At 44.4% G+C, this 15,366-nt stretch overlaps 1 protein-coding gene across 1 annotated transcript; it reads left to right on the forward strand.

The window, feature by feature from the left end:
- The first annotated feature begins 5,489 nt into the window (after nt 1-5,489).
- On the forward strand, nt 5,490-15,366 carry CREBRF (CREB3 regulatory factor). Its single transcript, XM_026047453.1, has 8 exons — nt 5,490-5,667; nt 6,568-6,693; nt 7,686-8,769; nt 11,994-12,188; nt 13,531-13,720; nt 14,155-14,228; nt 14,572-14,694; nt 14,926-15,366. Exons 1-8 carry the CDS (start codon nt 5,659-5,661, stop codon nt 15,039-15,041), a joined length of 1,917 nt encoding a protein of 638 aa, XP_025903238.1. The 5' UTR covers nt 5,490-5,658; the 3' UTR covers nt 15,042-15,366.

Genomic DNA, 15,366 nt, shown 5'->3' on the forward strand with positions numbered 1-15,366 from the left:
GCCAATGAGCGGGCGCGGAGGGCGGGGCGGGCGGCGGCAGGCGCGCTAGGCTGCGCCCCGCGCCGCCCGGCGGGGCGGCCATGTTGGCGGGAGGTGTGTTAGTGGGTCAGGGGCGGGCGGGGCCGGCACCGGAACCGGCACCGGGCTCGGAACCGGCCCCGTGGGAGGGCAGCGCTCACAGCCCGGCCCCTGCGGCGCTCTGAAACACCKGCAAGAACGTCGTAGAAAGTTGCCCGGTCTGGAAGCGCAGCTTGCCTCACCGAGGGGCTCCTAGGCGTTTTCTAAACGTTATTGTTTCATTTATGTCTTTATTTGCAAGAACTCCAAAGGGATAAACGGAGCTGTTTCAGAAAGTTGCTCTTATTTTAGTGTTGACGACCTGGATTTGGAGTTGGAATGTGTGTACGGAAGGCATTTCCCATTGCTGTTTTTGCAGGAAGGAGCGGTGTGGGAATACCAGAGCTCGGTGCCRGTGCCCGGCGTGGGGCGCGAGTGACAGGCCAGGAGCTCGGACGGAGCTGGGCAGGGACGGGGCCGGCAACCGGCCYGTCAGGAGTCTGCTGCAGAGGCATCAAGCCACTAAATACCCTCACTTTTGGTTAATAAATAAGCAAGGGGAGAGACAAAGGAGCTCTTTGAAGGGGCTCCCAGTGTTGGTTTTTTCCACGTTAACAGGAATTTACCGGGAATGGAAGGTTCTGCCCAACTCATAAGCAGATAGTGGGGTATAAATAAGTGAGCGCGCAGGCTGAGATTCCCCTCATGAGCCCGTCTGTGCTGAACGGGCTGCAAAACCTAATTAAGCGATGATTTAGACTAAAAGTGGCTTTCGCAATTCATAAGCAAAGTTTGGGAGTTGGCTTTGTTCTGTCAAGCAAAAAGATTCGGAAAGCCTGAGATTTTGTAGGTTAGTTACAATCATTTACATTGTTATGTAAGAAAAAAAAAATCCCTTCTGATTTTGAACTCTTACGTTTGTTTGTGACTTTCTGCCTTTCTTTGCCCGATGACTTAGCCTCTCTTGCTAGTTTAGCAATCAAGTAGGTAGAATGATCTGCGGGTCTGGCGTGAAGCATCTCATGCTGATGGCTTATTTCTAGCAAAAGAGCAACAAAACATAATCCTGCACAACAAAAAGTGGAATAGATGGTGCCGTTCCTTCATCTTAAGATTTTCTCCGAGCACTTTGGGATTACTTAATTTTTCTTATGATGAAAAAATGGTGCCGTTGGGAAAAATCGCTTCTAGAAACAGCCGTCATTTAGGGATATTCCTGGATTTCACAAGCTAAACTCTTGTCTTGTTTTGCTTTTGTTTTCAGTCTCTGATTCGACTCTCCCCTAATTCATATACTAGGGTAGTAATTTAAAGATTCAAGTAGTGCCGTGTTCTTTTGGATAAAACAGTAGTGCCCGGAGTTCCGTATCCACTTCCAGAGCAGGCGCCCTGTTCGGCAGTGGCACTTAGGGATGTTGAAGCCTGTCTGCGCTGTGCAAACAGARTGAAGAACAGGGGACAGGGGAACAAGTCGGTAGAGGAACAGGAGCAAAGACAGTGGAAGAGCAGTTGCCTCCGGKGAAGGGAAGAGAATAAGAGAAGTGAAACAGTATTCAAATGAAGGGTTCTTCTCAAGGGCAGCAAGCTGTCACCCTGGGCCCTGCATGTCCAGAGCTGCGTGCCCTTGGGATGGAGAAGGTGGAGAAGGAGCCCTGGGTGCTCGTGGTGGCGTTTTAGTGCGAAAGCGTCGCTGGGAAGGGACGGGGACGTGGTTTCTTTGCACAGGAGGTGAAAGAGGCTATTGTGGGTAGAAGTAGAGGAAGACCCTTTACCWCAGTGTCTGCCTACGTGTGACACGAACAAGTACATAAATAAATAAGAGCAACTTTGTGGTGGGGACAAAGAAGTAAACTTTTTAAAAAAAAAAAAACTGTGTAATAATTGAAGAGCAATGTAGAAAGAAGGGAAAAACAAAAACACTGCACTCCGAAACAATAAGAAAAATATGTTCTGCGCTTGAAAACAGCACTGAGCAGAGCATGTGCTGTAATAGGAAACAAACTGTCACAAAGCGTGGAAGGAGGAAAAGTTCCAGCAGGAGCAGAGGGGACGCTCCCGCCTCGCTGCCTCATGCAATATCCCGGAGCGAAGGACGCTCCAACGGGCGGCCTCCCTTCGGCCGCCTTCCCGTCTCCACCTGCCTTTGCGGGACTGGCGTCACTGCAAGCTCGCAGCAACGGGGCTTTTTATCTTTCTCCGGGTGGAAAATGCGGCGTGGAAGGATTCCGCTGCCTGCTGCAGAGGCAGCGTCACGCCGGTGTAATTGCTCGTGAAATGTTCTGTAGCTGTAATGAGCACTTAGCTGCCGTGCTGAGAGCTGCTGTGCGGTCGCTGGGGTGGTGGAGCCGCGCTCGCCGGCTCCTGAGGTTGTCCAAAGCACGCATCCAAACCGAGACAGAAACAGTCGCTTTAGTTAGAGCTGCAGTGCGAGTGATTCATGCCGGTGACTGAGGGAAGTGGTTCCGAATGGTCACCCAAAAGGCGGTGGCTCTCCTGGGGGCTCTGTGGAGGCTCAGTTGTTGCGGAGGGTGTTGAGTGGCCTCGGGGACAGCCCGTGTGTGACAACTGCCCCCCGGCCCCCCGGCCGCCTCTCCGCGGGTCGGGCTGCCTGCGCCGCGCGCACCTCCGTTAAACCGCTCCCAAAGTGCCCTTTCCAAGGGTGAATACAAGGCCGGGAATGTTTTATAGGATAGGCTCTTAGATTAAGAAGTTATTGACTCTGTTGAACGTTTTTTGGTTGTTTATTGATGGCCCCTCAGGATTTTAGCAAAAGCCACACAATGTATTTATGTGTCCCGTTGTCAGTGCCTTAAATTCTTAAAGGTTCAGTGAAAGGGCTGGTTCCTGGGATGTCTCATGCTGCTGGTGAGGCCGCTTCTTTCACAAACAGGGATACAGCTGCGCACTGCTTTGACTCAAGAATCTGAAGGGAAAAAACAACAAACCCAAACAGAGCAACCCAGAACTCGGAGCTGGTTCCCTAATCTCCCTAATCCAGTTTAAGTGCAGGCGGTTGCCCAAGGGAGCAGGGGCCCTGTGTGTGCACCGGTGCCGGGAGGCAGCCCTGGCTCTCACCCCAGCCCGTGCGTGTGAGGAACTCGAGGGTCCTGCAGCAGACGCTCCTTGTAGCGCTGGATTCCTGCGCGCTGGTTCCTGCACCGCTGTTCTTGAGCTCTGCCACAGACCTCTCAGTTCTTGCATTCGTTACAGATCTCTAACATCTGCACTGTTCTGGTCTAATTCCGTCTTGAGCTAACGCTGCCAGTAACGATGAATCCTGTAAAAAACAGGACTTCCAGCTGGGAGGTCTGGGAAGTTACTTCCCTTTGCAACTGGTTCAGATTTTGCGTCAGTGTTTCCATATGTGTGGTTGACGGGTGCTGTACCTCTTAATKTACCAGATGGAAGTGAACACTGAGTGTCTCTAAAGAACCAGCTTGTTGCGTGTTGCTGTCTTCCTCATTTTCCCTCCACAGAGCTACCAATAAAAACCTTATCTTGTAGAACACTGGCATTGATTCTAATGACATTCAAACAACATTTAAATATTAATGCTAGGAAATGTCAAGGCTAAAGGACTCCAAAGGGTTTTGGGGAAAACCAGATTATCTGGTATTCTTCTTTGAATGGACATATCTGTCATTCTGAGTCAGTGATCTCTGCAACCCCGTGTGCAAAGTTGTGCTTTGTGTTAAGGATGATAGTGTTTTGTCTTCACACTTGAGAATCAAGGATCTGCACTGCTTAGTTGTGTTGTGGAGCAGCCCTTTTCTCCAAGATGGGGCCAGTTTTGAGGTGAATTTGTCATTTATGCAAAGTTTAATAGCGGAGGCAGAGCCAGTTCCAGTACTGTGGGAAGGGAGAGAGGTTTGGGGGCTCATTGCTTTGGGGACCCAAGCTTCGCAGCACGGGGCATTGAGCACAAGGAAACTTCCCAAGAAGTTCCAGGGCGCAGAGTTTCCGCAGACAGGGCTGCCTTCTGCTTGACACAAACCCTGAAAGGGACCGTGTTGCTCAGCATTGCCGGCAGGGTTTTACCCGGAGCAGTCGCTTGTGTGAAACCAGACTTGCAGTTTGTTTCCTTGCTATTTTAACTGCTATTTGAAAACCAATACATTTTGATAAGTCTTTTTTTTTTTTTTTTACCCATAATAATAATAATCTCTGTTTTTACCTCAGTCGCCAGGTATTTACGCTGGATATAACCGACGAGAAGAGGCATTTGTGAAAAAGCAGGGCTAAGCYGCCGCCGGGTGCCCGTGGCAGGGCCATCCCTGTGGCAGGCCGGCGCTTCCCCGCGCCGCTCGCCTTGCAAGGCGGGAGCGGCCGGAGCGGGAGCGGGGCTCACGGGAAGCGGCGCCCGGCGGYGGGGATGGCCCCTCGCGGGCCGGCTTGCAGCTGCTCTTGGATACGATGGGGGGCCGTGGAGCCGTGCCGGGGCTGCTGTTGGATGCGATGCATAAATGGGCTGTTTTGATACAGCCTGTGTCACCCTTGGTGCTTCCTGTTGCTTTCGAGAGCCTTGGTCATTTGTGTCTAGCGGAGCTCTGGTTGCTGGTGCTGGGACGGCGCTATTCTGCAGTCCAGTTGTGCTGTGTCAAACGCAAGATTAAGCAGTATATGGGGCTCACAGAGGCTTCACATCCACCTCCAAAGTGGCAATGGGTCTATAGAAGCAGTAGAAAGTGATAAATCAATCTCATTTGTCTCTTAGTAACTTTAATGCATCCACATTAGCCTGTGCTTTAGTTGAAATTGATAGAGGAATTAATAGAGGACCTTTATCGGGCAGCGCCGAGCTTGGCGCAGTTTTCAGTGAGTGTGTCCCGTTAGGGAGGCGTTTCCTCCCCGCCGGGCAGCGCGTGCCGTGCTCCAGTCCCGCTGCCACTAGATGCTGCTGCACGAGCGCGGGATGTGATCCCGTGTGCGCCTCAGTGCCTCGGACCCCAAGGAAAGCAGGCGGCAGCGCTGAAGCAGCATTGCTGCCTGTGCCGAAATTAATATTTGAGACATTTGTTTGAGGTATTTTTAGAGTTTATTTGCTCTGTTACATTAGTCACGAAGACTGTTTCTCCTTTGTGCTCCGCCGTATGCTCGCCGTTTTTCCAATTATGCAGACTTTTCATGTGTCTATGGAGCTGGGAACTAGACTCCCATCTGTCCATAGTCTAGGTAGCGAGGAAGAAGGGCAACGAAATGTARCTCAGCTGAAAAGGTCTGCACAGGAACTCTCTGCTGTAGCCTCTATAACTTTTCATTTGATGTAGGACGGCAGTGGATGAAAATTGTTATAGGTTCCAACATGAGGTGTGTTCAGTTTCAAGAGAATTTTTTTGTCCTTTCTTCATTTTGATTGTTTCTTTTTTAAGCACTACCTTTTTGATGAAGGGATACTTATCTCCTTGGGGGGTTGCTGTGCTTATTTCACACAGAAGTCTACAAGTAGAAGAGCTCCATGTTGGTGAACTGAAGTTATCCTAGGGAAAAAAATCATTGCATGGATTCTGTAAACTCATTGAGACTGAATTAAAGCTGGAAAGGAATCGACAAGTGAATAAAACAAGAAGTTTGGAATTGGATTTGGGGAATCTGGGCTTGGAGATGCCTCAGGTAAGTCTGATAACTTATGATCTTACTTGATCCTGTACATAATTTTTGCTCTCCGAATAAAGAAAATGTAAGAGCATATTTGGCTGGAATCAACAAGGAGAATTTAGAAGAGAATAAGTGATGTCCTGGTAGTGCCTAGGGTGAAGCTATGTTGCTGCTCCTGTTACTCTATTTGTTCCCACAGCAGAATTTAGCAAAGTTGTCTTCTTGATGAGGGTGGATGCCTGGAAAACAGCCTTTTATTCCTGCAGTGACTCACAGGTCAGCACGCGGGCTGAATGAGCAGGGCAGCATTTCAGCCTGCCCAGCCCTCGGGCAAGTGTGTCTGGAAGGGAAATGAAGCTCTCACCCTGGAAGCAGCAGGACCYGGGCAGCCTGGTCCTGTGCGGCCAGTCCTGCTGCGTAATGTTTCTTTGCAAAGTTCCGCTTAGTTTTCAAGAGATGTAAAACAATTTAGTAGTAGGGAATTTTGCTGTAGTGACAATCCCAGATAAAGGTTTTATAAATTCTAATAGTTCTGGAAGCGTGTGGTGCCTRTTGATATTCCCAGATCTTGCCAGTRCTCACCACTGCCTTCTACAAATGCTAACATATCCCCAAACCTGCCAAACACATGAGAATTTTAAACTCACAAGAAAGAATGAATGAGCAGTGCTCTTGAAGTTACATGACGAATACAAATGTGTCCTTTGTGATTAAAGTGGTGAATGTGCCTAGCTGGCTCTTGAAGCATATTCTCTCACACTGAGAAATGACTTGCTTATCTGGACAGGTAAAAGCACTCCAAGTATGAGCGTGACTTCAGAGAGCTGAATGAAATGACAGTCTTTTATGTTCGCTTAAGTGAAGAATAGGCCTTTTTACAGCCTGTGTCAAAATGCAGTATCAATGTCCTTGCAGCCCAGCGTGAGCGGAATGGACCCTCCTTTTGGGGACGCCTTTCGGAGCCACGTGTTTTCRGAGCAGACTCTGATGAGCACGGATCTCTTGGCAAGCAGTTCAGATCCGGACTTCATGTATGAACTGGTAGGTCACCTGTGTGTTCAGGTGTGTTCACGGGCACACATAACTCCCTGTTCTTGATTAGCAACCTGAATTCATGTAGTAATTAAGAATATCTGTTCCTGAATGATAGATGGTGATTTRTTAGTGCTTGGAACTCATCTGGGAAGAGTGTAACTGCTTGTCCAGCAAATGCTTCATCAATAGACGCACCTTTTAGCTGGGCAGTAGGAAAGACTTSACATATAACTCTTAAATTGGAGGTGTGTCCATTTTATGTAATGGGGCTTGAGACTCTTCCTTGCAACAAGCTCTTTCTGCAAGGGCAGCACGAGCTACTTCAGCCAAGATGTGAGTGCAAGAGAAGCAAACCAAAAGCTGACTTGTGAGTTACTTGGGTCAGCATTCATTTGTTTTCCCTACCTAAAAGGAGAAAATAAACTCATGTTCATTAATCCATCTTCCTTGAATGAGGCTTTCCAGGGACTGCTGAAGTTGAGCGTATTCCCTTTTTCACACAGGAAGGCTCCACTTAGGTTAGTGGAGACTACAGTCATTTGCCTTTGATGTCTTTAGTATTTGAAATGCGTGGAGGTTGGTCCTAGTTTAGTTCCTAGCAATCAGGTAAATCTACAATAACAGAAGAATATTTCAGAATATTTCAGAATATTTCAGAATATTTAAGGTTGGAAGGGACCTCTACAGATCATCTAGTCCAACCTTCCTGCTCAAGCAGGCACACCTAGAGCATGTGGCACAGGGTGGCATCCAGGCCAAGAAAGATCATCAGACCTTGACTTGTATCTTTATCTGCCTCTTCAGAAGGATCTGTAGCTGGAACGTGAAAATTAGATTTCTGTCGGACTGTCAAAACAAGACTGTAGTTGATAGATTAGGTGTCTTCATGTGTTAACACTCTCTCATGCTTCATTGCAATTAAGTTTACCATTTAAGTAGAGAACAGATGAGTTTTTTTCTTTTAAATAATAATTTTTGACTTGTCTTCTTGTGCACAGGACAGAGAAATGGACTATCAACAAAGCTCCAGAGACAATTTACTTTCCATGGAGGACTGCAAAGATCTGGAGAGCTTGGAGTCTTTTACGGATATCCTGGACAAAGAAGCCGCTCTCACCTCCAAGTGGGAGCAGTGGGATACGTACTGTGAAGACTTAACTAAGTACACTAAACTAACTAGTTGTGATATCTGGGGAACGAAAGAGGTGGATTATCTGGGCCTTGATGACTTTTCAAGCCCATATCAAGATGAAGAAGTGATCAGCAAAACGCCAACTCTGGCTCAGCTTAACAGTGAGGACTCCCAGCCTGTTTCTGATTCACTCTATTACCCCGATTCACTCTTTAGCATAAAGCAAAACCCTTTAAATTCTCTGTTACCTGGCAAAAAAATTGCTAGCAGAGCTGCAGCCCCAGTCTGCTCCTCCAAGAACGTTCAGGCTGAGGCTCCTTTGTCGGACTGTGTTCAGAAGGCGAGCAAAGCTGCAGCTCAGCCTGCCTCCAGCACCCAAATCATGGGGAAGACCAACGTCTACGGCAGCGAGAAGGTGAACGTTCATGTTGAATGTAAAGACTATGTTAAAAAGGCGAAAGTAAAGATCAATCCTTTACCGCAGAGCAGACCCGTGCTGAGCCAGACACACACGGATGCAGCAAAGGAAAACACCTGCTACTGTGGTGCTGTAGCAAAGAGACAAGAAAGGAAAGGAATAGAGTCCCCCCACAGTCACAGTACTCCTAATGTTTTGCCTTTTAAAGAAACTCAAGAGCTGCTCGTCAGTCCACCTCCAGAAACCACAGGACTTACTGCAGGAGAGAGCAGTCTTTCTGCCAGCGCGTCGGTGTCAGATTCTTCGCAGAAGAAAGAAGAGCACAACTATTCCCTTTTTGTCACAGACAGTTTGGGTGAGCAGTCCACCAAAGGAGACCCTGAAGAAGATGAGGAGGATGAGGAAGATATTGAAGATGAGGACCATGATGAAGGATTTGGTAGTGAGCATGAGCTGTCTGAAAACGATGATGAGGAGGAAGATTATGAAGATGATAAAGATGATGACATCAGCGATACTTTCTCAGAACCAGGTACCAGCAGTGCTGGAATTTATTAAGGTTAATGAATCTATGTCTGCTGAGTGGAAAATGTCTTGGAGTGTTTTATAGTTACAGATGAACCACCTGGTCTTACGGTACCAGCTCTCATTCTAGTGCTTTGTAAAATGTGATTAATGAAAGCTTTGCAAGATAAGCATTTTCAGTCTTTCTAGAAAAACTAGATAAACTGTGGTCATAAAACAATAATAGAGATTATAGGAAACATAGCTTGTAGCCTAAGGTACAACAAGCAATTGTTGTCTACTTTTTGGTGGATTGCTGATAGGATGTGCAGAGCTTTCTAGTGCTTTGGTGGGCTGCTGCCTTGAATGTATTCAGAGCTGTAGCTATTAATAGCTATTATGAAATCATAGTCTGAGTAAAATAATTCCATAATTTATGTAAGTCCTACTGTACATGGGGTTTTCTACAGAATCTAAACAATACATGTCATTGAAACTAGTGAAATGATTTTTTCATAGTTTTCAGCATTATTACTAAGTGGGTCTGCTAAGGATGCTATTTTTTTTCCTATTCTGGATGCAGAAAAGGAGCATTAACAACGAAAATAAGASCTAACCTTCATCCAGAAAGTAGCAAGGCATTCTGTAGAAATAAAATCTATGGAGGGAAAAGGACAGGACTGTAACCAAGCATTAGTTTAATTATAGAGGATATAATATTCACATTTAATAAAAGCTCTCTAGTAGAGCTGAAGAATTAAGGTATTCAAACATTTGGAAAAGCATAACTTTTCAGGGTGATAAAAAGGCAATTGACATTTTCCCTTTTTAAAACAGCGGCTTCTCTGATACTTGTCATGTTGAACTCTTAAGATCAGATTTGTTATTTTATAAAGGAGATTTCCCGAGTGGGCGTTAAACTTGTTGAGTGTTTAATGCCCCTCATGTTACTTTTATGTGTGCATAACATATTTTAGTAGCATTTTWAAAATCTTTTCCTCCCTCCTTCTGCACTGAGCTCCCTGTACTTATTCTCACAGGAGCCTTTGAGTCGCTATTACAGCTCTCTGTAAGGAAACGCAGTTGCTGACCTAGGCAGCGCCCTGCGGCGCGCGGAGCCACGGCCACAGAAAGGCTGGAAATCTCGAGAAAGAGACATCCTATTGAAATGGTGGCGTTGCAGTTCGTGCAACTGTATTAACTACTTGGAATTTGACTTTGAATTATTAAATACTTTGAAATTTCACTGCCCCGCAGTCGCTCCCAGCACCTAAAGGTGCCTTGAATTCACGTCGATTGTGGTGGTACTAAAAGATGGTTTTGCTCTATGGTTTTATACATTAGAAAATAGTATCTGCAAGGATTTTAATTGCATTGCACCAGAACTTTGCTTTGCCTTTGGTATCTTCCACGTCGAGGTGAATACTGTGGAAACATGTTCTAAAAATAAACCTGGCGTTGGAAGATTTAACCTTCTGTGGTACTGAAAGCAATTCAGTTCAAAAATCTAAAGCAAAGATAGATTTTATTAAAAGGACAAAGACTTACGCGGTTGTGACTCGCTGATATTCATATTTTATACATAGCTTGCTTTTGTTTACTCTTTTTTGCATGTTTTAAGAGTGCATGAAACTCGGCTTCACCAAAACCAGTTTGCTGTCCTTGGCTGTTGTTCCAAGGGCTGTATGGGGCTGTACACGAAGCCGCCTCTGGCACTGAATTTCGGTAGCAAGTGTGTGTGTTTGTAACTGGGTATTGGCCAGTCTGGGCAGCATTCCTTTTATTGTCATGATAAACAAGACAGATGTCATGMTTTTGATCCCTTTACCTTGAAAGAAAATTTATTTTTCAGTAAGCATGTTTCATTGTTCAATTCTGTTCTGTTCCTTTTGTTTAAAATATCTTTTTTATGTTTAAATTAGTGAGTCAAAGTAAAGATATTGATGTAATGATTGGAAACAGAGCTTTAGAACGGCTTTCAGCCTTCCGTACCTGACTTTTATTCCTACCTTGGAGCGTGAGGTGAGGGAGGCTCAGACCACAACAACAAAGTTTGGGTTTCCTCTCTCAGCTTGTTGCTCAAGTGCCAACAGACCAATGTAACGGGAGGGAATGGAGAATGGGTTCCCCTGGGCCACTGGATAAAGGCGACGCAGAGCCTTGCACGGGGGGCCAGGCTTGTTAAGCCTGCAGCCCATTTATTAGAGATCGGACTTGCTTTTGAAATACGATATTTTTTATTAAATGTAACATATCATATACAGTATTTCAGTGCAAAAGACAGTGTAGCGCTTCTTTCCCTTAATGCAGACTATCTTAATTTGGTTTTATAAAGCATGTGTAAGAATTAGGAGGGAAAAGAAGTGTTTCCATTAATGTGTTTTGAACATTTTGTTGCACTCTGCATAATGGCCTTTTAGTTTCAATGTATTTCAAGGACAGTTAAACCAAGTGCATCAAAATGTAACTCTGCAATACTGTGTAGCTTTGTGGGTCGTTTCTCTTCATCCCACTAAAAAGGGAGGAAAGGGTTGGAGCAGCTTATGCCCTTTTATATGCTTATTTTTTATTTTTTTATATTATATATATATATATATATTATATATTTATATTATATGCTCTTTACTCACAAACTTTGGTGCATGGTCCTCATGGCAGGGCCTCCTGTACTGACACTTGCTCTTCTTTTAGTATGTAACAGAGATGGAGAGTTACACTTATTTCCCAAATGCAAGAGGCAGCAGTAATTTTATTTTGTGTATGAGTCTTTTGCTAATCCATCTTTATTTCGATTACCCTTCTCTATTTGTGCACATTGTGATTGAAGACTAATCAAAGATGTGGAGGAGAGTTAGGATTGTCCTCCTGCAAATTAAAGGAGCAAATGGAGAAGGTGGAAGAACGCTGTCCAACAGCTGCCATCTCTCCCCCACAGTAGTGAGAGTGTGGGGGAGAAAAGCAATGAGTCTTAAGGCGTCAAACAACAGAAAGGGGCCTTCTGTGCATCAATAGTTTGTCTCTATTAAGCCAGTGAAAAACCATCGCTGGCTGAATGTCTATTCCTGTATTTAAAGCAAATACTTGGTAACAGCTGAGGCTAAATCTGAGTCCATAAGATGATGTGAAACAGGCCATTGTCTTGTCTTTTTGGTCTTAATTTCTAAAAAACTCGCTCCATAATTAAAAGGTTAGAGACAGACTTGTAAACATTAAAAACAAGCAAACAAAAAACAATACAATGCATTCTTTCAGGATATGAAAATGATTCTGTGGAGGATTTAAAAGAAATGACCGCGATATCCTGTCGGAAAAGAGGCAAACGAAGATACTTCTGGGAGTACAGTGAGCAGCTAACGCCGTCRCAGCAGGAGAGGATGCTGAGGCCATCCGAGTGGGATCGGGACACGCTACCCAGCAACATGTACCAGAAGAACGGTCTCCACCATGGTAAGGACGGAGTCCAAGGCACAGGTGGATGCCTTCACTGGAGGCTGATGCCTGTGTAGACAAATTACCCCACCTGACGCTGCTGGGAAGCTGGGTTTTGGCCACACAAATAAACCCTTAACACATTGATAACTGCTGCTCAGTTGAGAGTGCAGCTCTGAGGCCAGGGAAGGCACCCTGAGCACACAGCAGTACCCGTCCATGGGGTTCCCTGCAGAGCAAGGGGGATGAACTGAGGATTGTAACTTCCAAGGGTCTTTTGGGGGCCCCAAGGGATTTTTTTTTACAGTTGTGCTACTGTAAACATCATGGGAGGATCACAYGGCTGATATTTGCTCCTGGAAGCTGTTAGATGGTTTCAGTAGTGTTTACATTAGAAATAAGCTGCCTGTGATCTCAGGTGCCAAGTTCACTTTATCTGCAGTACGAAGCAAGGGACGGGCAACGAGACATAACTCTTTTCTTTTGCTCCTCCCTTGTTCCTCTCACCAATGCAAATGCAGCTCAGAGAGGCACTTCGTCTTCTGCGAATAAACTGTTTCTTTAAAATAGCCTCTTAGGAGCTTAAACCTATTGATCYAATAACTCTATTTTATTACTGCAACTTTTTTGATGGCCAGCTCCCTGTACTTCCAGTGTGAGTAGCATCACTGAGAACAAGCCCCTTGTAAATTATGCTTGTTTTCTTGTTACCTTTTTCATTGAAGTATCTGTAATAGTTGAYGTTTTTCAGTGAGGATCCAGACAGAGACATGCACCAGTGGGAGAATATCATAAGAAATACAAGTTGTATCCAGAATATGTATGTTTCCCCAGGAAATCCAGGCCTGAAATAGTCTCAAATACATCTAAGCAGGTTTGGTTAGTCCTTACTTGGGTCATTTAAGATTATTATCTGTGAAGGTCATTGCAGTGCCAAGTCTTAATAGATGTTATTAATGCGGAGTTTTAGGAATAAGATTATTTAGGAATTCAAGCATCTCGTGCGAGAGAAAATTTGCTGTCTGAACGCAGTTAGCAAGTTAGGACTGGGGCAAAACAAGTGTGTTTGAACTTGTGACATACCTGTTTCAGCCCTGCTGTGTGCATAGTTCCTCACTTCCAATTCATTTCTGTCCTGGCCAGCAGAATTTGCTCTTATCTGATCTGGATAGAATATGAATTGTATGAAGTTGTTTGTCTGGAAATGCTATTGTGAAAGGCATAGGGATCACAGAATTCAATTCTGTTCTGTGATGAACAAAGGAACCTACACCAAAATACAGCATTTAAGAATGTTTATTGCAGGTTTGTATACATATTCCGTTACTTCCCAGCCCAATTTTCTGCATATTCAAAACAGGGAAATATGCAGCRAAGAAGTCACGGAGGACTGATGTAGAAGACCTGACCCCCAACCCCAGAAAACTSCTGCAGATCGGGAATGAGCTGAGGAAACTGAATAAGGTGATCAGTGACCTGACCCCAGTCAGTGAACTTCCCTTAACGGCCAGACCAAGGTCACGAAAAGAAAAGAACAAACTGGCTTCCAGGTAAGTCTTAGTTAGCACTACTTGGATGAGCAAATTCACATTACTTGAGGTGTACAAGTCAGACCTAACTAACTTTTTTGTCTCGAGAACCTGCTTCATCTTCGCATCCCCCATGGCAGGTTTATTACCTGTTTATCAAAAAGCAGGGCAGCTGTGGCTTTTGAGATCTAGCTTGTCTGCTCCCTAGCTAATGATTTATTTCCATTAGAAGCTGGCATACTTGGCTGCAGGGCAAATGCTTGATGCAGTGAGAAAATGTGAAATGTAATCAAATATAGGTAGCAGCATGCTTTCAGTGAGCCTGATTGAGTAGATGATTTTGTACATCAAAGCTCTGCAAGTATTGGTTAATAGTAAGTTCATGTGGCTAATGGAAACAGATGCTCGTAGTATTCTGGAAGTTTTGAAAAATGTTCTAATTCTTCTTACTATAGGGCTTGTAGACTAAAGAAGAAAGCCCAGTATGAAGCTAACAAAGTAAAACTCTGGGGTCTCAACACAGAATATGGTAAATATGACTCTTCACTTGTTAGTTTTTCTTACATTCGTAATGCAAGGCTCTGATTTGCATCTTCATGTAACTGGGTCATAACTGGCAGCTTATAGAGAAAGCAATGCTGATGTCTGCTTCATAGAGTGAACATAACTTGGGTTACCTGCAGTGTTGAGCTACTTTACAGATAATAATGTAGTGCTTTTGTTTGGATTGTCTATGATGTTACAGTAAGTAAACTATGACATATTTAACACTTCTTCTAGATGACAGTGTGTGGACAACTGAGTAAGTCTTTTGTTCCAGAAGGAATATGGTGTAATCCTCATCTAGTTTTTTTTTTTTTCTTTCTTTGCAGATAATTTACTGTTTGTGATCAACTCCATTAAACAAGAAATTGTTAATCGCGTGCAGTTTCCTAAAGAGGATAGAGGGGTCAGCATGGAACAAAAATTGAATGTGCTTATTAAGGATACTCTGGGTAAGCAATAAAGTTAATGTATTCTCATGTATTTGAAGAGACATGTAATTTATGGAGTGTTACATCAACAACTATTTTTGGAATAGAGGAAAAAAAAAAAAGTGCTACCCCTTTATAAACTTCTTAGGCCTTTTAGTTCGTCACTGACCAAAATGTTAATTGTCTTTAAACTCAGAGGAACCTGCAAATAATAGCAGTCTTATAACGTGTGTTATTAACTTTCCTTTTAAGGATTACCTGTAGCTGGACAAACATCAGAATTTGTGAACCAGGTTTTAGAGAAGACTGCAGAAGGAGACCCCACTGGTGGCCTTGTAGGGCTGCGAATACCAATGTCAAAAGTCTAGGACATCCCCTCGCCCGTCCTCATCGGTCAGACTCACCTGTGTTGTCAAACACTTCATTGTAAATTGCATTCTGCTCTGCACGGCAGGTTAGCAGTACCTGAACACATACAATTAGGTTCCATTGTTTTAAATAAAAATGTAGTAAAAGAAATCAAAGCATGATTAAAACAAGAAATGCTTAATAGCATTTTTGGAGCATAAACCAGATAGTTTGAAAGCTGCTTTAGGCTTAACTACGGAGATTAGGACTCTTTTTAAGTTATCTAGGACCAGTCTTTATCACTTTTGTTTTAGAAGCAAAAACACGTTTTTGCTAGTGAAAATG

This window comes from Nothoprocta perdicaria, unplaced genomic scaffold (genome assembly GCF_003342845.1).
Source record: "Nothoprocta perdicaria isolate Ctin4 unplaced genomic scaffold, notPer1 scaffold_5, whole genome shotgun sequence".
NCBI lineage: Eukaryota > Metazoa > Chordata > Aves > Tinamiformes > Tinamidae > Nothoprocta > Nothoprocta perdicaria.